The sequence below is a fragment of the Branchiostoma belcheri genome, unplaced genomic scaffold, assembly GCF_001625305.1.
Source record: "Branchiostoma belcheri isolate BF01 breed outbred unplaced genomic scaffold, Haploidv18h27 scaffold5, whole genome shotgun sequence".
In the NCBI taxonomy this organism is placed as follows: Eukaryota; Metazoa; Chordata; class Leptocardii; order Amphioxiformes; family Branchiostomatidae; genus Branchiostoma; species Branchiostoma belcheri.
The window spans coordinates 6,216,796-6,241,779 of record NW_017804131.1 but is presented as its reverse complement, the minus strand read 5'-3'; the positions used below and the strand labels follow the sequence as shown (position 1 = coordinate 6,241,779).

The following is a 24,984-nucleotide window of genomic DNA, read 5'->3' as shown; positions in this document are numbered from 1 at the left end:
CTCTCTCTCTCTCTCTCTCTCTCTCTCTCTCTCTCTCTCTCTCTCTCTCTCTCTCTCTCTCTCTCTTAAATTGTGCCTGTACCTGTTCCTGTAACGACTGTACGTTGCGTTTGCTTCGCCTTAATCTCGGTGTTTATTTTCTGACACGAAACCTGGTGAAAACGAAAGAAAAACAACATAATGTATATCCTTTCATATTCAATTTTAACGCTTCAAAGGTGTCACAGAAAGCGTTATATACAGTATGTCTTTTACATTTGATATTTTGTTACCCTTATTCTGTTTGTTCTCATGTTTTATCGATCAATACCGCCCACTATATAATACGTCAGCCGCGTCAATTCTGCACTGTTGCAGGGACATTTGATTCGCTATCAAACTGCATATGGAAATTTGAACTGCATTATACATGTATCTGCGTCTGGCTTTTATACAAGAAGGGCCTAGAATTTCTTCTTGATATCGCCCTACTCGTTGCTTTGTTTCTACCTCAAACTTCACTAAACCTCGACAAGCGAGCCTTCACAACATACATAGAGCATCAGGTAAGGTCAAGGTTGAGAGGTTACAGGGTCAACCTTCACGCGGAAGTGAAAAAGCGAAAAGTCTACTTGCCGTGCGGTGTAGAGGAGGAAGCATTCCTTCCCGTTTTCTGCCCCCAAACCGGGTTGTTTTTCTTCCAATATGCTTTGCACAGTACGGTAACAGAACAGGAAGGCCTGTTTAGTCATAGAGGAGAGAGAAAAACCCGCATCAAACCTCCGAAGATCGGCTGTTTTCCCTATGCCAGCGCGGCCTTAGCTAAATAGGAGTAGACATGTTATCCGGTATGTGTAGATATTTCTGTCCGGTGTCGGAAAGCAAGAAACTACGCTACCTATACAGCTCATTGTAAAAGGTAAGTGAGTCTTTCTGTTATATAGGATGCCTTAACACAAGTTCAACATATTACCGTTGGAAGAAACACATATATTTACAGCGATAACCTTATGACAAGTTATAGATTTGTAGAAACTTTGCATTTGACATAATTTGTCGTTGGTATTATTATTGCTCAATTTCTTGTACATTTCAACTCTATACTGAATAGTTAACGAATTGTGTATATGATTCAACAGATATATTTTCTTTACTTTGTAGTGTTGAAGCAAAAACAATGTAGTTTTTTTAAGTTTTGTTACAAAAAATGTTTCCCACCACCCATTGTACCCACCACCCCAAGTTACGAGAACCGCCCCTTTTGCGCTGCTCTGATTGGTCAACAGACATGCGTCATCAGAATTTGATTGACATGCTATCTTGTAAACAACTTTAATTGTCTGTTTCAGCGTGCAACATATATATAGGAGCGACACGTAATAGGTTTTTCCCAGCTGGGGGGCTACATATTAATTTTTATATGTATATCAATATTTATGTGTACTGTTTGTTTGCATCAAGTTTTAGCATGGATGTAATCTTTTTTTACCTCCATGGTTTTAGTGGTCACCTGCTAGCTGTATTGTTTTGTCACACAATAACAATTTCATTCTCCTCGACAATAAAAAAGAAAACCTAAAAATGGAATAACTGTAACAGCTACTAGTAGGATGAAAAGGACTGTTTTCAACTGTTGAGGGCAAAATAGTATTAGCATTTTGCAGTTGATTCTGAATTTTTATTTTTATTTGCAAATGAGAAAAAAAAATGAAGCAGGCGAATCCATTAACCAAGAAATTAAATTGGTGTGGCCTTACGGCCAAGAATGCACTTATGATGAGTGAAATAATAAATGTCAAGACGTAACGTTAAATCATAACAAAATGTATACTACACAAATGAGAAAGATTTTGCAGTATATGGCAGTGTTTAAAAAAAAAGACCTCTTTAAGAAAGGCAATTTCTAAAGAATGGTTTCTAAGTGTTTGTACAATGTATGTTCTGAAGCCTTTATCATGCTCTACATGTAAATATTACAGTGTTTTGGCTATCATATCTGCTTGGCCCTTACCCTCCTTCAAAGACTTGGGTGGCGGTGTTACGTTTTGAGGGAAGCACCGATAGAGATACATGTATGACATGGTAGTGAATAGTGATGCATACCTAAACCCAATTTTAGGTTCAGGTCTGGATTCAAGTCAAGAGGTTTAGGTTCAGTTCCAGACTTGTAAGTCTGGACCTAAACCCACATGGCATGTACAAAATTGCATGTTGGCAGCCTTGCAATGTTGTACATGTCTGGGTGAAACTTTGGCCACATGGAGGCCGGTACTTGACGATGCCCGATGGCAATGTTTTCTTTGTTTTGCAGCAAAGATTTTACAATCTATGGAAGGTTTTAGGTGGTTTGGAAAGAACAGGGGTATGTGAAATGGTCTTTTATGGTAATAAGTCTGGACTTGGTTCTTGACTTTTAGGTTTTTTTGGACTTGAACCTAAAAAACATTATTACAAGTCCGGATCCAAGTCAAGTGAACCAGTATGCATCACTAGGACATGGGGTTTTGTCCCAGTGGGTGTATACACTGCCACAACAAAACAAACAACAAATGATTAGATAATTAGATTAGAAGTGTTGTTTGTGAGAAGCAAAATGTGATGATTAATTTGAATTCTTTTGAATTAATCTCTGCCCAATTCATTCTGATAAGAGTTCAATTCCCAGTGAGCAGAATGTGTACTAGTATGCCATACAGCAAAAGATGAAACACAAGTCAGAGTACATGTATTCAATTCCATGCAATAATGAGTTTCATACAACTCAGGAGTCTTATAAAAGAAAGGATATAATTGACAAATCATCTGTGAATTGCCCCCCTTTGGCTATGAGACGGCCCAAGAATCTAATCTATGGGTCAAAATAATCAAATTTGTGGGACTATTTTGAGCATGTCTGGCTCAGGTTATCTAATATACCTGAAGTAATGAGTCAGATGAAAAACATTTTAACCTATTAGTCATGACAATCTTTGAAAGAAGTTCGTTGTTTTCATAAATACCCAGTCTATCTACAGCAGCAAGCCAAATTCTTTAGATTGTAAGGTAATTTCAATTCCAGTACCAACAGAGTGCACAATAAGTTAGACAAAATGTACTACATTGTACTAGTAAGGCATAGGGAAAAATGGTGTGTTTCCTGTGTTTCCCGGCTGACCCTAAAAAAAACCTGCTGACCCTAGACATTTTTGGGGGTGGACCCATGCAAGGAACATAAATAACTTTTTCAAGGTGATCAACTTCTAGCTCCATGATCTGACACCTGTCAGAGTGATAAAATGTTGTACAATTGGTTTTCTAACATTGACATTGAAAATAAAAGTGTCCTCATGCAATTTTTACTTTGTTAAACTATTGTATAAGTTGGACTCCCATAAAGATATCACTGAAGTCTCAAAACAACAACAACAAAAAAATACCTACCTACCAACTTTAATTTTTTCAGGGCTGAAACAGGAAACAGAACATTTTTTTCCTAGGCCTAAGTGAATTCTGGAGAGTGAGTCACCCTATAATGTTACTCCTTTACATACATGTATGAAACATGTTTTGTTGTAAATTTAGATGCAAATGAAATTGCATGATAGCTCCAAGGCCATGTCCACCCAATGATCAGTCAAGATATAGAAATGCAAATAAAAATCATAGGCCTGGGGCAAATTGTTGATACAAAACTTTCAAAATTTTACTGACAGACAACCTCATGTGTGTGATCTCCATAATGTCACATTAGGCAGAAAGTGGATGACGGTTGGTTGATTTGCCTACTGGTAGTTTTCATATTTTCTTCAAATAATTTGCATGTACATCATGTAAACAAAAACAGTGATTGCTCATATTATGGTGGATCTTGGTGGACTAATAAACTGGTGGACGTCCGAACTACTAAGGTACCTAAATTAATACAAGCCCAGATTAGAGAACAAGAAATAGCCATGCCTTCAAGTACCAGTTATCAACCAAGGATTGAGGTGTTCAAGAATTCATTATTTCCTAGAAGTATCGCAGAATGGAACTCGCTGTGACCAAGTACAGTAGGGTCGTTGTCATTAGATAGCTTTAAACAATGTCTAGATTTAGAAGTTCAAGTGTTAGGTATAACAAGTCGATCGGTATAATGTAGCCAGCTGCTGCCGCACCGCGTGCCTGCGAAGTTGGTATGTTATGCAGAAAGGCAGTTATACAGGCTATACGATACAGATACAGATCTTAACCCACAGTTTACCTTGTACCTAGGTGACTAACAGCTACCCAGGATGCCGCCTGTGGAGGCCTTTATGCTGGACATCTGGGCAAAAGAGGCAGACTCCCCCACTATACAGGTGGACTGTCTCCTGCCCACCGGCATCTACATCCCGCTCACATGCAGCAAGGATGCTACCATCGAGCAGATCAAAAAGGTAAATGGATGAATGAATGGATGGAATGAATGGATGAATAAATGGATGGAATGAATGGATTAATGGATAGATTGATGAATCGACAATTGAATAATATTTTACAGTCTCAGACTCAAGATGTGTTTATTGCACTTTTGCAGTAGCACAGTTTATAATACTGAATTGCAGAGTTGGACAATTTTATTTTACAAATGGTAAAAAATTGCACTTTATACATTAAGTTACAAACAAGGAGATTTCATATGACACAAATTCTACTATTCTAGTAACATTTTTACTACTTCTATAAGTACCAGTAATGTTTATTTTTTCGGTGAACTAGAAAAAAATTGAGGGCCAGCTATGCAGTTAACAGCTTGAAAACATTTGGCCAGAGACAAAAGCAAATTTCTTTTTTCAGTTGTATAATATTGATCATGCCAAATGTTGAAACCTTCATAATTTCATGTATTTTATACTACTAATTCTACTTTCTGTAGGACCTATGGCAGGAGGCACGGACCTACCCACTGTACTCTGAACTAGCCGAGATACAGTCATATGTCTTTATGTGCATCAACCAGACTGCTGAACAGGTTAGAAAAATGTTTCACAATGCTTCTCAGTTTTACAATATGTCCTTTTCATGTATGTTATTATAGGGAGAATAACTTGAAGAGAGAGACAAGTTGGTAGTTTGACACACCATAAACATAACTTCTTTAAAGTTGTTTAAAGTTAAAACTTTTGATCCAACACGAAGAAATTCTCTCACCTTCTAGTAGAGCTTTCTACCAGTCTGGTCTTCCTCACTAAACTGACCCAGTAAGAGTTGTCGCATAGTTTCTTTGAAGTGTGATGTCAACACTTTATCTTTTGTTTCATAAAATATGTTATATGAAATGATAAATGTTTAATGGTTAACCCAAACAAACAATGTTTTAAATCAGCGTGCAAAATACCTGGTTGCCCAGTTGCCCCGGGCAACCAAATTTTACTTGGGGCAACCTATTTTTGAACCCAGGTAGCCCAGTGTGCTACCTGAATTTTAATAATCCCTCCCCCACAAAATCATGCCCACTCGGCTTACACCACTGTATCTGGCAGATGCTTTTTAATGCTAGGTATTAATAGCTATTACTAGTATCAGTTAACTAAAGGCTGTTAGAAATATTGTCAAAGGCTTATATGTATGTAACATTACTTAATTTGAGGAAAGTAGTAACTTATAGGTAGGGCAACCTAAAATTCTGATGGGCAACCTAATTTTTGTCGTTTACTGGTTTAAAAAAGTATTTTTTACACTGTTTAAAGAACTTATTTAAACATCTGGATTTATCTTCAAAACCTCAGGAGGAGCTTCATGAGGAGCAGCGCCGTCTGTGTGACGTGCGACCTTTCCGTCCCGTCCTCAAACTGGTGCAGAAGAAAAAAGACCCAGCTGCCGTGGAGAAACTACTCAACTCACAGATCAGTGTTCTTATAGGGAAAGGTGAGGCCAGAAGGAACAACAGTCATGTACTTCATATCTTATCATGAAAGTTCATCTGTGTGTTGGTAGTTACATGTTTAAAGTTAAAACTTTTGGTCCAACACAAAGAAAATTCTTTCACCTAGAGCTTTCAACCAGTCACTCTGGTCTTCCTCAGTAGACTGACCCCGTGAAGCTTGTCACGTGGCTTCTTTGAAGTGTGACATCAACACTGGGTCAAAGGTATCTGGTAGACGACGTCGGCCCCCTTCACGGTTCAATGAAGGGTGAGAGGGGTGAAGGAAGCCATATACATCAGGGCCCATCACCCTTCGTTGAACCGCGACGGGGGCCGTCATCGTCTACCAGATACCTTTGACCCAGTGTTGACGTCACACTTCAAATTAAAGAAGCCACGTGATAAGCTTAACTGGGTCAGTCTACTGAGGAAGACCAGAGTGACTGGTCGAAAGCTCTACGTGAGAGAACTTTCTTTGTGTTGGACCAAAAGTTTTAACTTTAAACATGTACTTCATATCTTAGGCCCAAACAATTTGCTTCTTGAAAAACTCAGTAAGAGTTCGAGCATGGAGGAATAAAAGATAAGACAAAATAAGGCAAAGGGCTGGGATGAAAACTTGAGACTGACAGTACTAATCTGTCCTTGAAATAATTTTACTAAAAAAATATAATTTTCCCTTTTAAATTTTGGAAGCAACTAGACTGGTATGGCCTTAGTTGCAATAGTCTTTCTTGCAACATGATATTTATTTATCATTACAGGCTTAGACCAGGTTATTGAGCACTTAGTCCAGTCTATCTTTCTTACACGAACAAAAATGGCCTTATTAACTCTTCATTGATGTCTTCAGTAAAGATTTTGAAAATTTTAGTGCAATTTTTTTCCTACAACTTTTCCCATTAGTTGATCCTGATGAGAGTTGGCTCTCCAAGTGGAGCATGGAATAAATTGGAAGGAAAATTATCGAAGAAAGGAAAAGGGTAATGCTGAAAACTTGCACATGTCACATTTTTCCTTTAGGCTTGCATGAATTTGACTCAATGAAGGACCCTGAAGTGGACGAGTTCCGGGGTAGAATGAGGCAGATGGTTCGCGAGATCGCCGACTCGCGCAAAGAGAAGAGCTGGGTCGAGCGTTTGCAGTATCAGTTTCCGCCGCGACTCGAATGCAGCGAGGACCTCCCGAAACACATGCAGCCCGCAAACAACAATCTCGTGGTCAACATCCGTTTCCATAACACTGATGTAGGTCCAAACATTTGGGAAGCTCTAAACTCTATGTCGCAATGCAGCACTGCCCCCTTCCAACTCTCACTTGCACTGCACAGAAAGTTGTGCAAACGTGCATGGCTCTCTTGAGCTCCTCTTGCCCAGTCTTCTCTCTCTAAATTTCCTTTTTGAGCTCTGTGTTTTCAATATTATTTCTGTGTTCAATGCACAAAACGTCGGACTTTTTGTCAGTACATGTTTGTTTACAAATCTGTGTGTCACTTTTGTATGTTAACATTCCAGTCCATACAGGTAATTATACCCAATTATTACCAAATCATTTGTCTCTCTGTTCTCTCTTGTCTCTCTGCATTATACATTCTACATGTACCTTGTTTTCCTGTTGGACCAGTCTCTCTTTAGGCTGAAAGGAAGTGACAGTGGAATATGACCAGAATCAGCAAGAAATTCACAGTAAAACAAAGTCATATAACATCTGTGTCCATAATATCACCAGGGTCCATACCCTAGGTATGTACATTTGATGTGTGCAGGAGTGCATACCAAAAGTATGTTGCAGTAAAAAATATCTTAAAGCACACTTTTTCTCAAGGTGGTGATGTTATGGACCCTGGGACACAGGTGTTACATAAAGCAAAAAAATAACCATCAAAATACTTCACCAAGGTTTGAAATCTTCACTAATATCTTATATTTATTATTATTTTTAATGTTGTGTTTTTTTGTTTGTTTTCTTACTCTTCCCAGATGAGCTACTCCTTCCAGGTCCATGTCATGGCTTTTCCCGTCGAGCTGCACCAACTCGCGCTCAAGAAGAAAGCCTCGTTCCTACGCCAGCCGGAGGAGGACCCGGCAGAGTTTGCCCTGAAGGTCTGCGGACAGTTTGACTACCTCATCGGCGAGTTCCCCATCAGCCGCTTCAAGGTCAGTCCTCAAGGTCACAGTTTCATAACTATATTTCATTTCAAACTGTTCATTCCATAACAATGCTGAAAATGTCAGAGATGACTATTCAAACTTCTTCGTACAATTTATCCCAATTTCTCTAAACTTACAGACCAAGAAAAAACTATTCTTCTTTTAACTTCTCAAAACCCACAAATTTTGGAAAAGGTTGGACATTATGTCTTCCATGGTTTTTTACAGGAGAGAAGTCAAAACCCTTCAGACATAGTTATAGTTCTAGACAGCTACCTTTATCATATAGACTTTAGTTATAACTCTGTTTCATTGTTCTTTTATGTTTTCTAATTTGCAATTAGCCTCCTTGCACGAATTTGCAATAAACTTTTTCATAAACGGGTCTGACAGTGATATATTGTACATGATACAATGTAAGTAAGAGAAGAGTAGAGTCTACGGTCAGGTAGAATGACATCCAGTTTTGCCACTCCTTACATGTATAATGTGTCTCCTCTTCAACCAATGGGTTTGTATGGATGGTCCAATTTTTAAAAAATGTTCATCTTCACATAAGGAAAACATACTGTTTTTGCTCTGTTTCTTCTTTCTCTTCTTCTTTTTTCTCTAAACAAATCAATTGACTAGGACTAGACGTCTGTTACCATGATAACTACAATGTAGCACTGTAGCAGACACCCTGTGGTGTTGGATTAAATTTTGTAGCAGAAGGGCTGCTCACAAGTATTATATATGAATGTGTTTGAGCAACAATAAGCAGAGCAATAGTTTGTTAGGCTAGGCCATGCAAATGAAGGTAAACATAATGTATTTGCTTTACAAATGTTATATTACCATAAGTTTCTTGTTGTATTTTTCACTTTTACAGAAATTTACAAATACAGCTACAACTGTTTATTCTTTCACACAATGTAGTATGTACGGAAGTGCCTGTCCAAAGCCACAACGCCCCAACTCATGCTTGTGAAGCTGGACAACATTGACCTTGAATCAGTGACCTCTCCTACGACCCCTGACCCCGAGGGTCCCCCGCCCCTCCCCTGTAAGCAGGAGAAGATGGTGTCTTTGTGGAACATCGAGGCAAGGGTCAAGATCACCATAGTGAACGCAAGCAGTCTGAATGCAGGAGACAACAATAAGGTAAGAAACCCTGAACTATTTTTATGTTTACTGAAGGGAAAACATATTGTTTTTGCTAAGTTTCTTCTTCTTCTCCAAACAGTGACCTCAATGACCTTAACCATTGTTGTGTCTGTTACCATGGTAACTAGTGTTGGGTTACATCATGTTGCAATTTTAGAGCAGGAGGGATTTAGACTCCTGTCTGATCATATATATGAATGTGCTTGAGTAAGAATTAACAGAGCAGACCATATACATGTATGCGAAGGTAAACATTATGCATTTGCCTTGCAAATGTTACCTTTCTAGTTGTGTTTTTGTCGCAAGAAAAATTAGTGCTACATGTAAGTCTTGGTTCTAGAATCACTCTCACTGATATGGGTAATCAAGAAAAAAGGATAAAGCCTTTGAAACTAGGAGGGTCAGGAAATGTTGTTATGATACCATTTCAGCACCAAGGACAAACATTATTACATGTAAACACGAAACAAATGCCAATTGTACTGCATCTTGGAAACATAGCATATATTTCTGTCCTTTTATGATTTGAATTGCAATAATAGCATACAAATTCAAGATAATTTTGCAGTGTGGGCCTACCACAAATCCAAATTTTTGTATATCGTTTTTGCTTTTTGGAGCCGAGATATCCTACATGTATGTAGTCATGTCTGTCTAAAACTATGAAATGGCTGCAGTTCTGAGAGATTTTAATAGGTGGCACTGTTGTCATACCTGTATTTATATCATACCCAGGCCGCGATAACGTTCGATAACGGGTTCAGGACCGGGCCGTACTTTACGGTACGGCCTGGGCTCCATGGCTTCCATAGAACAATTCAAACGCGTTTCATCCTACATTGTAACCGCGTGCGCCGCTTTAAAAATTTGAATACAGACTCCGAACGTTGGAACTGATGTTGCATTTGAGGGTTTAGGGGCACCAACTTTTGGCTTATCTTGCATTGAAAGGCGCGTTTTCTTGGGTGGGTATGACATAAATAAAATACAACACGGTGTATTGCCCTCGGGCCGATACCTCGGGCGATACGTAATACCACGTGTTGTATGTATCCCCAGGTATTTGTGAAGGCAGGCCTGTACCATGGTGGGGAGACCCTATGCAGTATCTCCACGACCAAGGAAGCCTCGTGTGTCGGGGGTGACGCCACCTGGTCAGAGACCCTGGAGTTTGACCTGGATGTCAATGACCTTCCCCGCATGGCTCGCATCTGTCTCGCCATCTACGAAGCTGGGAAGAAAGGCAGGAAGAGCAAAAAGGGGAGGGAGTCCAGAGAGGTAAAATGAATTAATCTTCCTGACTTCTTGAATTAAGATTTCATAAACACTCTTTAGTACTATTCTTGTACATATTACTTTTGGTAAGGTAAGGACAAAGGTAAGGACATTACTTTTTTTACAAACTGTATTAAGTAATAGTACTACACAATGTAATAAAGTTCGAAATGGAATTGTAGTAAATCATGTAATACTATTCTATACTGCACTTGGATATTGCAAACGAGTTTGAAAAAAAAATCTTGTCCTTTTACTACCAATTTCTTGAATGTTTCAATCTGAGTCACCAAATGGTGTTACACACAAGTTTTCAACTTTGTGTTAACTTAAAGGTACATGTTTATGTATATACAACACAAATGTAATACTGTTTTTGTCTTTCTCCAGTCCTACCCTAAGGATTCCATCCCCCTAGGCTGGGTGAACATCACCATGTTTGACTATCGTGACCACCTGAGGGCTGGTACGTTTGTCCTGCACACCTGGCCGTGGCCAGACAGCGGTGCCGAGGTCCTTAATCCCATTGGCACGGTCGTGTCCAACCCCAACTTTGGTGCTACAGCGCTCCAGGTGGAGCTCCACTCCTACCACACATGCCCTATCATCTACCCTCCTTTTGACAAGGTACATCATTGTTATGTTTACCGAGGGAAAACATATTGTTTTTGCTCTGTTTCTTCCTCTTCTTCTTCTTCTCCAAACAGTGACCTCTGACCTGACCAATGACATGATTTGTTACATAATGTTGCAATTTCATGGTCTGCTCTGCTCCTGTACTAAGTAGTATATGTATGTGAATGTGTTTGAGTAAGAATTAACAGTGAGAGCAGACCATGTCCGAAGGTAAACATTATGCATTTGCTTTGCAAATGTTACTTCTCTAGTGTAACAGTTATGTTTATCCTTGCAAAGGAAGACCTATAATTGTTCTAGCACTGTTTCTTCCTCTCCAAACAAAAGAGTTCAATGACCTGGACCAGGTGTCTGTCACCATGGTAACTACATATAGTGCCGCTTCAGACATCATATGATGTTGGAAGGACTGGTCACCATATATATGGATGTAGCATGAAAGTTCATCTGTGTTGGTACAAATCATTATGAAATAAAGACTGAACTTTAACTTCCAACACTAGATATCTAGTGTAACACTAGATATCTAGTGTAACACTAGATATCTAGTGTTGGAAGTTAAAGTTCAGTCTTTATTTCAAATATGGATGTGTTTGAGTAAGAATAAACAGAGCATTGCTTTCTAAGGCTAGACCATGTGAAGATGTACCTATTGCATATAATACATAGAATTGACACATTGAGCTTGTCAGGCCAAAGGAACAATGTTGTTACTGTTTTGTACTACAACTACAGGTTCTGGAATGTGCTGCTAATGTGGCTGAGGAGACCCAGCGTGCCAGTGATGATGCTGACAGCCAAGCCTCAGCGGTATGTTAATTTTTTTATTAATAACAGAGAACTTTTTATTGACACAACAAAAGTACAGCGACTTTCGTAAGGTCTAAGACATGTAGATATACAGACAACTATACATGGGTACAACGAAATTATCCTACGTACAAAAAAAATATATGGGTCAACTAATAATACTTGTTCTAAGGTCTAATTAATAAGAGTTCATCTTTCCTGTAAGCTTTCAAATGTTCACCCCTCTCCTCTCTTGACATAAACTTTAGAAATTCACCTTTCATCTGACTGTCATTTGACCCCTTTTCATCAAGTTTACCTCTCACATTTCACCTTTGCTGTGACCTCTTTTTAAATGTTTACCTCTCACTTTTTACCTCTCCTGTGACCTCTTTTTAAATGTTTACCTCTCTCCCCTACTTCCCTATATGAGTTCCCCTTTCATAGCTATCTCATGACCTATTTTCAAGACTTCACTTCTCACCTTTTTAACAGTTAGTAGAAATTCAGTGACTGTATTTTTGTAAGGTAGATTACGTACCTCCAAATTTTCGATGTCCACTGTACATCTTGTTCACGGAATGACCTAGTCTTGCAAGAACACGAGGCTAAGTCGAGACTTGTGTGGATCTTCTGGCCTCCCCTGCCTCCTTGCGGAGTAGGGGTAGGTAAGACTTGGGCAGCTCCCAACCTTCATTGCGATTCATCCCGGAACGTTTCAACTGGATGTGGACTGTTTCCTTAATCTTTCTATGTGACTTCCGGGATTCCTGGTCTATGATCTTAACGATGTCCAAGATAGGGCCATTTGTGACCCTATGTCCAAAAGATCCATGGACACAAGTCTCAACCAAGTCTCGTGTTCTCGCGAGACTAGGTCACTCCGTGAAAAAGATGTACAGTGGACATCGAAAATTTGGAGGTTTGTAATCTACCTTACAAAAATACAGTCACTGATCGAAGAATGTCTACTAACTGTTAATACTACGTGACTGATGAACCTCTTCAACATCACAGTTTTTAAGTTTTCACCTCTCACTTTTGACCTCTCCCATGACCTGTGTTCCAGAGTTCCCATGGTGCAATAGACCAGCTGCAGTGCATTCTGGACCGCGAGCTGATGGCTCCGATGTTTGACCAGGACATGGAGATGATCTGGCAGCTGCGGGACAAGATCCACGAGCTGTTCCCCCACGCGCTGGCCAAGCTGCTGTCCTCTGTCAAGTGGAACAACCACAGGGATGTGGCACAGGTAGAACTGCAGTCACTGTAACTGTTACAGTACATGTGTATTCTTGTACATGTTTAAAGTTAAAACTTTTGGTCCAACACAAAAAATTCTCTCACCTAGAGCTTTTGACCAGTCACTCTGGTCTTCCTCAGTAGACTGACCCAGTGAAGCTTGTCACGTGGCTTGTTTGAAGTGTGACGTCAACACTGGGTCAAGGGTATCTGGTAGACGATGTCGGCCCCCGTCGCGGTTCAATGAAGGGTGATAGGCCCTGATGTAAATGGCTTCCTTCACCCCTCTCAAGAAATAGTCTTGTTCAGTGTCTAAAATCCTTAAAGTGTCAAGTGAAACAAAATGTCCGGGTGACTCTTCTACCAGATACCTTTGACCCAGTGATGACGTCACACTTCAAAGAAGCCACGTGACAAGCTTCACTGGGTCAGTCTACTGAGGAAGACCAGAGTGACTGGTCGAAAGCTCTAGGTGAGAGAATTTTTTGTGTTGGACCAAAAGTTTTAACTTTAAACATGTAACTAACACACTCAGATGAACTTTCATGAACACATTCTTGTACATGTTTATAAGTGGCAGAGTGTACTACACCTACGCAAAACGTACATTTTTTACGGTTTCTGTTGAATGTTTGTTTGCATCAAAATTTTGCTGTTTGCAGACAATAGCCCAATTTACACAAGGCAAAAAATACATGTGTCCTACCAAGATCACCAACCTATGATCCACTGCTCACGGAGTCACGTGTGTTATCTGCGTGCCGTCACGGAAGTGGTGGATTGCTCATTCCCTTTGTACCAGTTACAGTCCTTACTATATACAGGGGGAAGACCATTAATAAATTTTCGTGGTCCCCTTCCTCCCCCAGATGCAGGCTCTGCTGAATGCCTGGTCCCCACTGCTGCCACACGCTGCCATGGAGCTGCTGGACTACAACTATGCTGACCAGGCTGTCCGGGCTTTTGCCGTCAAGTGCCTGAATCAACTGACGTGAGTCCATAATGATTCACTTTGTAGCCTCCTTTGTTTTTAGTTTTGCAGGCCAGGGATAAATTTGGAGCTGTCCATTTTTGACAGGGGAGGGATACTTAGTAATAGGGTAAGAGAAATATCTTGATTTTGCTCACAAATGCTAACTCTTGTTTGATTTTTTGTGTTTTTACTAGACACTGTTATCTATGAATACAACCATGTAGGTTGGTGTCTTACTCATATAGATATTTCAACTTCCACATGATGTAGTTGCCTGCATTGTTACCTGCTTTTCATCTGTCTATCTTGTGAAAGGGTTGTGCTCTTACTGGTTTTTGGCAAAGCTTCTGGGGCAGATCCCTCTCCTACATACATGTATGTAATGTTGTCAGGGCTCAAAATACTGGGTGCATATGTACAGAATGCAGTTAAAATGCAGGTGAAATTGTGAAGACAAAATTGGAGCTGTGTAGGTATCTCTGATGTCTATCTGCACCTAACCTGCACCAGTGCATGTATACTACAGAAACATAGGAGTCAGTGCAGAAAAAAGGACAATGTCAATCATGTATTTTGAGCACTGGCTGTGTGTGACTGTTTATATACTTTATTGACACAATAAAAGTACAGTGGCTCTCTTAAGGTCTAAAACTACATGTAGACATACAGGCAAAAAACGAAACTAACCTATGTTTTTTACTGTTCTTTTACAGAGATGAGGAGCTGTCTCAGTACCTTTTGCAGCTGGTGCAGGTGTTGAAGTACGAGGCTTACCTGGACTGTGAGCTGGCCAGGTTCCTCCTCAGCCGCGGCCTCAACAACCAACGCATCGGACACTACCTCTTCTGGCACTTCAGGTACAATGTACACCGAAGTTCTTTATTCACAGTAGTAGTCCACTGTATTCTGCTGCTGCAGTAGCTTAGCATCCTGCAGCAACAATCAGTCTTTCTTCAGTTCTCTGCACTTCGTCCTATTCATTGCGAGCCTCCTGAGCTCCTGGAGTTTTCTTTCTGACCGCAATGGTGACCTCTTTCCTTGAGGTCTGCCCTCAGCAAACTTAGCAGATTACTGCAGTGCCTTCCCTTTCTGGATCTGTAAGTGTTAGATCCTATACCAGGGCAAAGGTCAAGGCTTGTTGTGCAGGTGCGTCTGTCGGCATTCTTAGAATGTGTCCGAGCATGGTCCATCTGGCACATTTCACTTTAGTTTCTCTTTATTCACAGCCACTTGTTTAACAAGAGCCAAACTGCCTGTCATCTTCATCAGGAAAGTTATGACTGGTTCACTGTGCACTGAAGCTAGTCGGTCATCGAAATGTTGGCTCATGTTAAACAAGTGATTGTGAATAAAGAATTGTCATGCTATTCAATCATTCAGCAACTTGATGAGATTGTTTACAGACTGTTGAGAGACTGTTTTAAACATGCCTAAGGTCTTTTTACTCATAGCCAGATAGAGACAAAAAAAATTTTTGTGGTTTGTTTTGGACACAATTTCAACTGTTTCATTTCCCGTCCTTTACACAGTGGCTATGACCTCCGGCGAGTCAGACATGTTATGACGTAAAAGCCGTACAAAGAGACATGAACTTTCGTTCTTTACTAGAGCGATTAAGTTGTATAAGTATAAGAACTGAACTCTGTTCATCACAAGTGTTTTGTATTTCTAACTGGTTTTTAATTATGCTGCTTTTAATCGTTGTCTTCATGTTGAGAGCTTTTGTTAATTGTCAACGAATTTCATGTCACATTTTCTGTGTGAATCTGTGTACATGCCAGTTGATTTAAATAAAATTGAACTCTTGAACTCAATGTTTATAATTTCAAACTCCAGGATTATGAACTTAGTAATTCAACTAGATTTTAACCTTGTGCTTTGTTAGGTCTGAGATGCACAACCCTGCAGTGTCTGTGAGGTTTGGACTCCTGCTGGAGGCTTACTGTCGAGGGTGTGTGACTCACATGAAGGCACTCAGCAGACAGGTATGTGTACATGGAGCAGTGGATCTCTTTCCATTTTGGGGTTTTCTCTTACACAACTCTGTCACTCTCCTGGTTACATTTTGATGCCTATCAGACACTAGCCTGGTATCCAGTCTGATCGTGATTGGGGGTATTGGGGTGTTCAGGCAGGTTGTGTCTTCGGGGCCTCTAATAGCTTCCCCCGCCCAGTGCAACAGACCGTCCCGGTAGGAGTGTTACGCTAATCAGGTACAGTATGCTCAGGGATTTGGTTTCCCCCAACACGAGGAGGGCTAATTAATCTCTCGTGAAATACACACCGGGACGCTTATGTGAGGCGGGTGGGCCAAAACTCTTGCGGCCCCGACCACGAATCAGACTGGATACCAGGCTAATCAGACACCTTCCTCAGAGCTGCTTTTTCCTGGAGTGCTGCTTTTCTCTGCTATATAGCCAATATAGGTATATCATGGCAACTAGCAGCACTCCTGTCAGAAGATACTGCTGCATCCACCAAAGATCTGCAAAGATTATTTTTTACCTCCTTTCCCTCCCATTGATTTTTTTTAACGGTGTAGCTCTAGGCATAGAGCTAGAGGTATAGAACTGTAACAGCAACTCTTCTCCCTGAGTCAGAAACATCATTATTGAGACCAGCCAAATTTCTCACAAGTAGTGAGGACTAACTGACCCAATAGGAGAAGCAGGGGTCCCCAATTTGTTTTGACACAACTCTTAACATATTACCTACAATGCTTCATGCTGTGTATGTACAATTGGAACAATTTTATTGGTTTGGTGTGTCCCTCACACCCAGGGCAGCCCAACTAGATAGCCATTGGCTATTACAAAGGGCTTGCCCTGTTGACAAGACATGACAGATTGGAACCATGAACCAGCTTATTGTTAGCCTGAAATCCATATTAAATTTGCCAACAGGTTTTGGAAGTAGGCCAGGCCCTATAGCTATAAACAAGGCTGGATTTCAGGCTAACTTATTATGTTTACCGAAGGAAAACATATTGTTTTTGCTCTGTTTCTTCCTCTTCTTCTCCAAACAGTGACCTCTGACCTGACCAATGACATGATTTGTTGACGTCTGTCACCATGGTGACTGGTTTTGGGTCACATAATGTTGCAATTTTATGGTCTGCTCTGCTCCTGTCACAATATACTAAGTAGTATGTATGTAAATGTGTTTGAGTAAAAATTAACAGAGCAGACCATGTCCGAAGGTAAACATTATGCATTTGCTTTGCAAATGTTAATTCTCTAGTTGTGACTTAAATTTCTATGTTGCCCTCCCCTGCAGATGGAAGCCCTGAGTAAGCTGAAGACAGTCAACGAGCTGGTGAAGAAACAGGCGATAAAGAATGAGAAGCACAAGCAGCTGAGTCTGGAGGCCATGAAGGCCTGTCTGAAACAGACGTCCTACCACGATGCCCTGTCCCGAATACACAACCCTGTGGAACCCCAGTTCAAACTGCTACAGCTCAGGTGGGATTTATCATGATAAAACATATCTTGAAAGTTCATCTGTGTTGGCAGAAGTCATTATGCAGCAAGTTTAAACTGTAATTTCCAACACAAGAAATTGGACCACAAATTTTCGACTGTACAACTCCAGTCTCTGTCAAGGAATGAACAATCCACTGCTTCCGTGAACAATCCACGCAGATAACACACGTGACTCCGTGGGCAGTGGATCATAGGTTGCAGAAAGTCTGTGGCGCCCCCCCCATCTCTGTTGAGGGATGGTTGTATAATGCCCTGATGTAGATGGCCTCTTTAATCCCTCATGCAAAGAAGTCCGGTTCTGAGTCAAGGATTCTTACTTTGTCCAATGAGACTGAGTGACCAGGCAATTCTATGTGTATTCCTTAACAAAGACTGGAGTTGTACAGTCAAAAATTTGGGTGAGTCCAATTTCTTGTGTTGGAAATTACAGTTTAAACTTGCTGCATAATGATAAAACATATTAGGTTACAGAAAGTCTGTGGCGCCCCCCGTCCCTGTTGAAGGACGACTGCAATGCCACGACACAGATGGCTCCCAGTACTTCATGCACAAGTCTGACTTTTGTATTCATTTTGGCCTTGTGCAACATTGCATATTTTATTTTGCATTGTGGTGGAAGATCTATAATTTTATGCTTAATAGAATTATTTTTTTGCCTTTGTTTAGCAATGACCACTGCAAGTTCCGTGACTCCAAGATGCGGCCGCTATGGCTGGTGTTTGAGAACGAGGACCGCTTCGGGGAACAAGTCACACTCATGTTTAAAGATGGAGACGGTAATTATATAAGAACTTAGCACTCTCTTTTCTACACAAAGGTCATTGTTGCTTCTAAGTATAGACTGAGGGTCTCTTTTCATTGTTACCTCCAAGTACAGCCAAAGTTCTGTTAGTTGTTTGAAGATAGTTTTTTTTATCTTTTCTTTTTTTTTTATTTATCTATTGAAACAACAAAGTACAAGACATGGTACAGGACACAGAGGTGGAAACTCTAGCCGAAGCTAATATTAATCACACCCCTGACATAGAATACAAATTACTAAGTATGAAAATGACAAAGCAACAAATATAAATCATTAGGCAACTGTAAATCGTTGGATGTTAAGTATAAAGGTTTGAGTAAGAATCATAATTTTTTTGTTAACTTCAAGACGTAAAAGGAGCAAACCTCTCAGTAAAAGATTAATACTGGCTTGGTCAGACAAGTTGCGCAAGTCAAAAGTAGAGCCTACTAGGCTCTGTAGGTTACTGAGAAGGGTCACTCTATGCACGTTGTGTACAGGGCAGTGCAAAAGGAAATGTACAATGTCTTTGCATTTAGACCCACAGGTACAGCTGCAGGCAGAGCTAAGAATTAAATTACGTAAAGATAGTAACAGGAAATGGGGGAAATGGTGTAACCACAGATTTACAGGAAGGTCAAATTGGAGGTCAAAATGGTCTTCCAGCAGGCTGTAGGAAGGAAGTGAGTTTGAAGTAAGGTGAAAATGGTCTCCTTGTAAGCTGAAAGGAAGTTCTTAGTAGACTGACTGGTACTGTACATTGGAGGAACTCAGGATTACATTGCGCACATTGTGCGCAATCAGACTTTACTTCAAGGATAGCTATTAGTACCCAGTTTACATTACAAACAGCTATGGAAGTAATTAAAAGTGTTTTTTTTCTCCTCCAGACCTTCGTCAGGACATGTTGACCCTGCAGATTATCCAGGTTATGGAGATGTTGTGGCAGGCAGAAGGGATCGACCTGCGCATGAGTCCCTACGGCTGCCTCTCCACAGGAAACAAGGTCAGAAAAATATATGGTCCTGATGTGCTTACCATGTGTTTCACACATTGGGTATATTATGCAAAATAATATAATCAAAGAGCTACCAAAGAGCTTCCCTAAGATACAGTAACTGTTACTGTACCTTTTTTGTTGGATGAATCCAAATTGGATGAAGTTTTAAATCATGAAAATCCTTGGTCTTCTAATGGAAGTTACAATGTACATTGTGTACCTGTCCAGTTGTTGATCAAGAATTAGAATTCATTTCTGTATAATTTTTATTCCAAACATTTGAAGTCTTCATTATGGAGGTTGCCCACCCAGATGACCAAATCTCCATCCAACATTGTTGTACTATGTTGTAGGTAATGGGCTAGTTGAGGTTGTACTGAATGTACATGTACTATGTTGTAGGTTGGGCTAGTTGAGGTTGTCCTAAATGCTGACACCATCGCCAATATCCAGAAGGACAAGGGCAGCACGGCCACAGCAGGGTTCAAGAAAGGGTCGCTCTTCATGTGGCTGAAGGAGAAAAACCCAGAAAAGGAGAGGTAAGGCACGAACAATTGTACATTGCACATGTGTGCATGTGTGTGAGTATGTTGGTACCATTTGTTAAGACATGGGTTGATCATTTTTCTGACATCGTGATTGTTTGCTGTCGAGTTTGTTGTGTCATCTCATGTTTTTGTTTACAATCTTCCTGCAGCAAATCAATATTTTGCATCCCTTGTCCTGCGGAGCACAACAATTGTTGTTTTGCACAAGTCATACAGTACCATCTATATAACACCCTGTATAGGTACAATTTGGGGGTATTTCTCGTGCAACGCAGCGAAACGCAATGAATGCGGAAGTAACTATATGCCACTGCAGGGCAAAATAATTGGGGGGTCTATGATCTAATTAAGACATGAAATTATTGAAAAATATTGTGCCAGGAATGCCAGCAGGACAAGTGTTAAAAAATTATCTTTTGTTAAATATTCTTGTCATAAGCATACATGTACTTGGTTGGGTCATAAACATACTTGGTTTGGTCCATCCAGTCATCTAAGTACATGTGCCTTTAGTACACTATGATATAATTTCTGGTATCATACATTACGTTAATCTGTATATGAACAGAATGAAAGGTTTATTCGTCAAAAACACATGGCAGCCACAGGCTGAATTGCGTGTTTTACAGCAATGGCAGATTTTAAAAACACTAAAAAGTTCATGCTTGACCACATTATAAGTAATAAGGGAAGTGATTTTAAAACCTACATTATATATTATACAAATCGGATATATACAGGTCTCAGCGTTCCATGATCATACGTACTGTTTGCTAACACTGTTACTTCTTGTTTAAAAGTGGGTCATATACAATCGGGCTGTTCTGAAAACGTTATTGATATACATGTGTATATTGTTATTGATACATTTTGGTGTATTTTAGCCTGAACAAGGCAGTGCAGGAGTTCACCCTGTCCTGTGCAGGTTACTGTGTGGCCACCTATGTGCTGGGAGTAGGAGACAGGCACAGTGATAACATCATGATCAAGGAAACTGGCCAGGTAAGTCCAAACTATGTCAGAAAGAATGTGCGATGAAGCTAGGTATTAGCATTAAGAATCTGATGTACTCTTAAGTTTCCCCAATACTTTAACCTTTAGCATACTGGTTAGCAGTTCTCTATTGGTTACAATTTAGGAAGCAGGGAGAAGGTTAATCCCACATTTATTATAATTAACAAATTTGCTCCAGTTACTTTTTAATTTATGAGAATTGACAAAGACAGTCTTTGGGATACATTTCACTTTACATGCAGTGTAAATTGCAGCAGCTGTTTTTTTTTTATTTTTCAAAATCACAGCTACAATCTGGCATAAATAAAGATAATGTGATACATGTAGTACTACAATGTATGATAATATCATTGATCCTAAATTGAATGCTGGACAACCATTGAAAGCAGTATAAATTTTATATCACTAATCATCAAATATGTATTTTTTTTTCAAACTTTATTAATATTCACAAAGTTACATTAAAAAGAGGTACATAGTTGACATACATGTACAATCGTGTGGGATGATACATAACAATCAAGGACAGTTTTTTAAAGGTAACGTTATCTGGGGATTGTCTATATATAATGATATCACATAAAAAGTTCCCATTGTTCATTGTGTTCTACTTCTATAATTTGATTTAGTCTGTGCTTGAAAATTGAGAGTTTTGGTTTGCAATTTGTTATGAAACATGTGTATATTATACAATATCTAGCGGTAAGAATACAGTGTGCAAGAGTGCACTAACATGGCTAGGGTTATCAATAATTATTATACCGTAAATAATCATGATGTCAAATATGTATATTTATCTGATATCTCTATGTGAAGCTACTTGTGGTTCCAAATAAAGTCAAATTCTTACAGAAAACAATAATTATACATTTGTAATGATTATTTGTTGTTTTACATTTCAGCTGTTTCACATAGACTTTGGCCACTTCCTTGGGAACTTCAAGACTAAGTTTGGTATCAAGCGAGAGCGTGTGCCTTTTGTCCTGACCCATGACTTTGTCCATGTCATCACCAAGGGTCAGTCTACTCAGGGGAGCCAGGAGTTTGCAGCGTAGGTTATCCTTTTCTAACATTCACAGTAAACTGTTAAGAGATTAGCAATCAGTATGACTAGTGATGCATACCTAAACCCAATTTTAGGTTCAGGTCCGGATTCAAGTCCTGAGGTTTAGGTTCAGTTCCGGACTTGTAAGTCTGGACTTAAACCCATGGCATATACAAAATTACATGTTGGCAACCTCGCAATGTTGTCTGTTTGAAACTTTGGCCACATAACATGGAGGCCGGTACTTGATGATGCCCGATGGCAATGTTTTCTTCATTTTGCAGCAAAGATTTTGCAATCTACAGAAGGTTTTAGGTAGTTTGGAAAGAAAAGAGGTATGTGAAATGGTCTTTTATGGTAATAAGTCCGGACTCGGTTCTTGACTTTTAGGTTTTTTTTACTACTTGAACCTAAACATTCTTACAAGTCCGGATCCAAGTCCAGTGAACCGGTATGCATCACTAAGTATGACTGTGGGAAATATATTTGCCACTGTGTATAAATCTGTTGCTTGAAGCTAAAACAGTGTTCTAGCCATCCTGAATTTTTTCCGGCATCTCAACTTTGTTTGATGTAACATCATGTCCAGTGACAATCATATAGTAGATCTGGGTGTAAGTTTTCACCCTCTGAAATGCTATTTCCTGCATTTTGACAGGCAGATCTTGCTGATAGACTAAGCTTAGTTTAATAACATCTTTTTCCATATGTTATTTACTTGCTAATTTTGTCCATCAAAGATGACAGATTGGGCAAATTTTTTGTCTGTCATCAGCAGCAAAATTCCATCAAAGGACTGAAAGACAGATGCTGGCTATGACACTGAGCTAAAAGTGACATCTTTTTCAATGTACAATGTACTTGTCATGCTCATTTAATGCAAAGAACAGTGTACACAATTGTATTACACAACATGCCAAAGTTGAAAACATTTAATGTTAGTGTAGTACTGGATAGGGTCTGTAATGGTTTTGTTATCTGCTATGATATTAATTTGCACTTGAAACGTTGACTGTATCTTATATACATTTTATGTAACGGTTTATTTCTATTTTAATGGCTTAATATGTCGTTTTATACTATTAATGTGATGCCCCAATGTCAATTCAGCCTCTGGCTGCCATTTTTGGGACAGTGATGTTGTGTTTTAAATGCAAAATAAACCATTGATAATGGTTCCTTCTTGCTGTCCTGCAGTTTCCGCCAACATTGTGAGGGGGCGTACCTGAGCTTGAGGAAGTATGGGAACCTGCTGATCAGCCTGTTTGCCATGATGCTGTCCAGTGGACTGCCAGAGCTGACCAGCCCAAGTGACATCAATTACCTCAAGGTAACATAGAATTTGATATTCAAAGTCAACCAGATTGTATCTTGGTATGGAAAAGTTTAAGATTAAAAGCAAAATCTCAGTACAAATCTGCCTCCAAACCATAACATCTGTGTCCATAACATCACCATGGTCCATAATATCGCCACCTTGAGAAACAGTGTGCTTAAAGATATTTTTACTGCAGCAACATACTTTTGGTATGCACTCCTTCACACATCAAATGTAGATACCTAGGGTATGTTGCAGTAAAAATATCTGTAAGCACACTATTTCTCAAGGTGGCAATATTATGAACCCTGGTGATATTATGGACACAGATGTTACATGACTATGTATAGTACTGTTTATGACAGCATATACATTTTGTACATGTAGGTTTAATTTGTTGTAGGCAATGGGTTGTTCACAGTTAAATCAACAAGATGGCTGCCTCCATGGATGATAGGTAAAACAATACAGGTTTGGAGTAAGACACTGTAATTCTACAACTTTAGTATTTCAGTACAGTTTGACTGACTGTGTCTTATACTTATCTCTAGGACAAGTTGGCCCTGGAGATGACCCAAGAAGAGGCTCTGAGGCACTTTCGTGAGGAGTTTGACAATGCTCTAAAACAGAGCTGGAAGACTTCAGTCAACTGGTGGCTACACAACATTGCCAAAGACAACAAGTAGCCATCCAGAAGTCACAGCCACGTAAATGTTAGATTCAGTTGTTGTAGTTTTTGGCAACACCTCAGAGGTGGAGCCAGTAGTGGTACCTTATTATCCTTTGATTGACAAGTGCCTTTCTAATCTTAGCTTGATTCAGTAGGGGGAGGGGGGTACAACTAGGAGCTGAGGGTGGTTTTACTTTGTTGCAGTATTATTTCCTTACTATGCAGCATGCAATTGCAATATTTTCACTGGGGAATGCCAAACGCACATCTACCACTTAGGACCACTTGATATTGAAGTCCACAACAATCTTTTCAGATTTACGTATTAATATTCAATTAATGAGAAGGTTCTAGTTTAATAGCATGCTTTCCTCTCATATCTTATCTTCACTTTTGCCAACTTATATTTGAGGGCAATGAATTATTTTAAAGATTTGATGCTGTTTATTAATTGTACAAGTCATGTAAAAATAAGAAATTGTGCCATTGCAGTCTTTCCCAGTTTTACATTTGTTGTAAATGTTGCTTTTTCTTCAGAAGTCATGTCCTTTTTAGATTTCCTTTATTCACATTGAAGGTTTTAGCATGTGTTGCACTAAGTCTTGTTGTAAGTCTTCAGTTATATGAAGTTATAAAGATATGTTTCTGGATGTAAGTTGGAAGTGGTTGAATGTACATTTTCAAGAGATTTTTGTAATTGTGATAATTCCATTTAATGTGATAATATGCCAAAGTGACATCTTTTCTATTACTAATTTTTCGGCCCCTTTTCCAAATTTTATAGCTGAAAGGTACATGTATGTCAGATACTTTCAAAATTGTTTTAATCTATTTGTGAATGCATGTAAGGTGCTAATGTGGCAGTGCTTTTACTACATTTTTTAAAATGTTCTTTAATGTGTAGCAGTACTGCAGGCAGTGCTGTTAAGGTTACATAATGCATGCTGATGTAATTATATTACTGTGATTCTATCCTCTTATACTTATAGCTCATGAAATGGGCTTTTAGTTCTATGATATCTGTTTGGTGGCATTACAGGTGACTCATGTTGATGACTTGATGAAAAAAG

The 24,984-nt window shown here is 39.5% G+C and overlaps 1 protein-coding gene across 1 annotated transcript; it reads left to right on the top strand.

Annotated features, from left to right (window-relative positions):
- Positions 1–570: 570 nt before the first annotated feature.
- LOC109480004 (phosphatidylinositol 4,5-bisphosphate 3-kinase catalytic subunit delta isoform-like) lies at positions 571–24,456 on the top strand. The gene is made up of 22 exons (XM_019782111.1): positions 571–898; positions 4,213–4,376; positions 4,856–4,951; positions 5,709–5,847; positions 6,869–7,092; positions 7,825–8,001; positions 8,914–9,138; positions 10,201–10,419; positions 10,807–11,043; positions 11,788–11,862; positions 12,911–13,093; positions 13,953–14,074; positions 14,770–14,913; positions 15,942–16,041; positions 17,333–17,517; positions 18,205–18,314; positions 19,210–19,325; positions 19,722–19,858; positions 20,752–20,869; positions 21,784–21,932; positions 23,124–23,256; positions 23,796–24,456. Exons 2-22 carry the CDS (start codon positions 4,233–4,235, stop codon positions 23,928–23,930), a joined length of 3,168 nt encoding a protein of 1,055 aa, XP_019637670.1. The 5' UTR covers positions 571–898; positions 4,213–4,232; the 3' UTR covers positions 23,931–24,456.
- Positions 24,457–24,984: the final 528 nt, after the last annotated feature.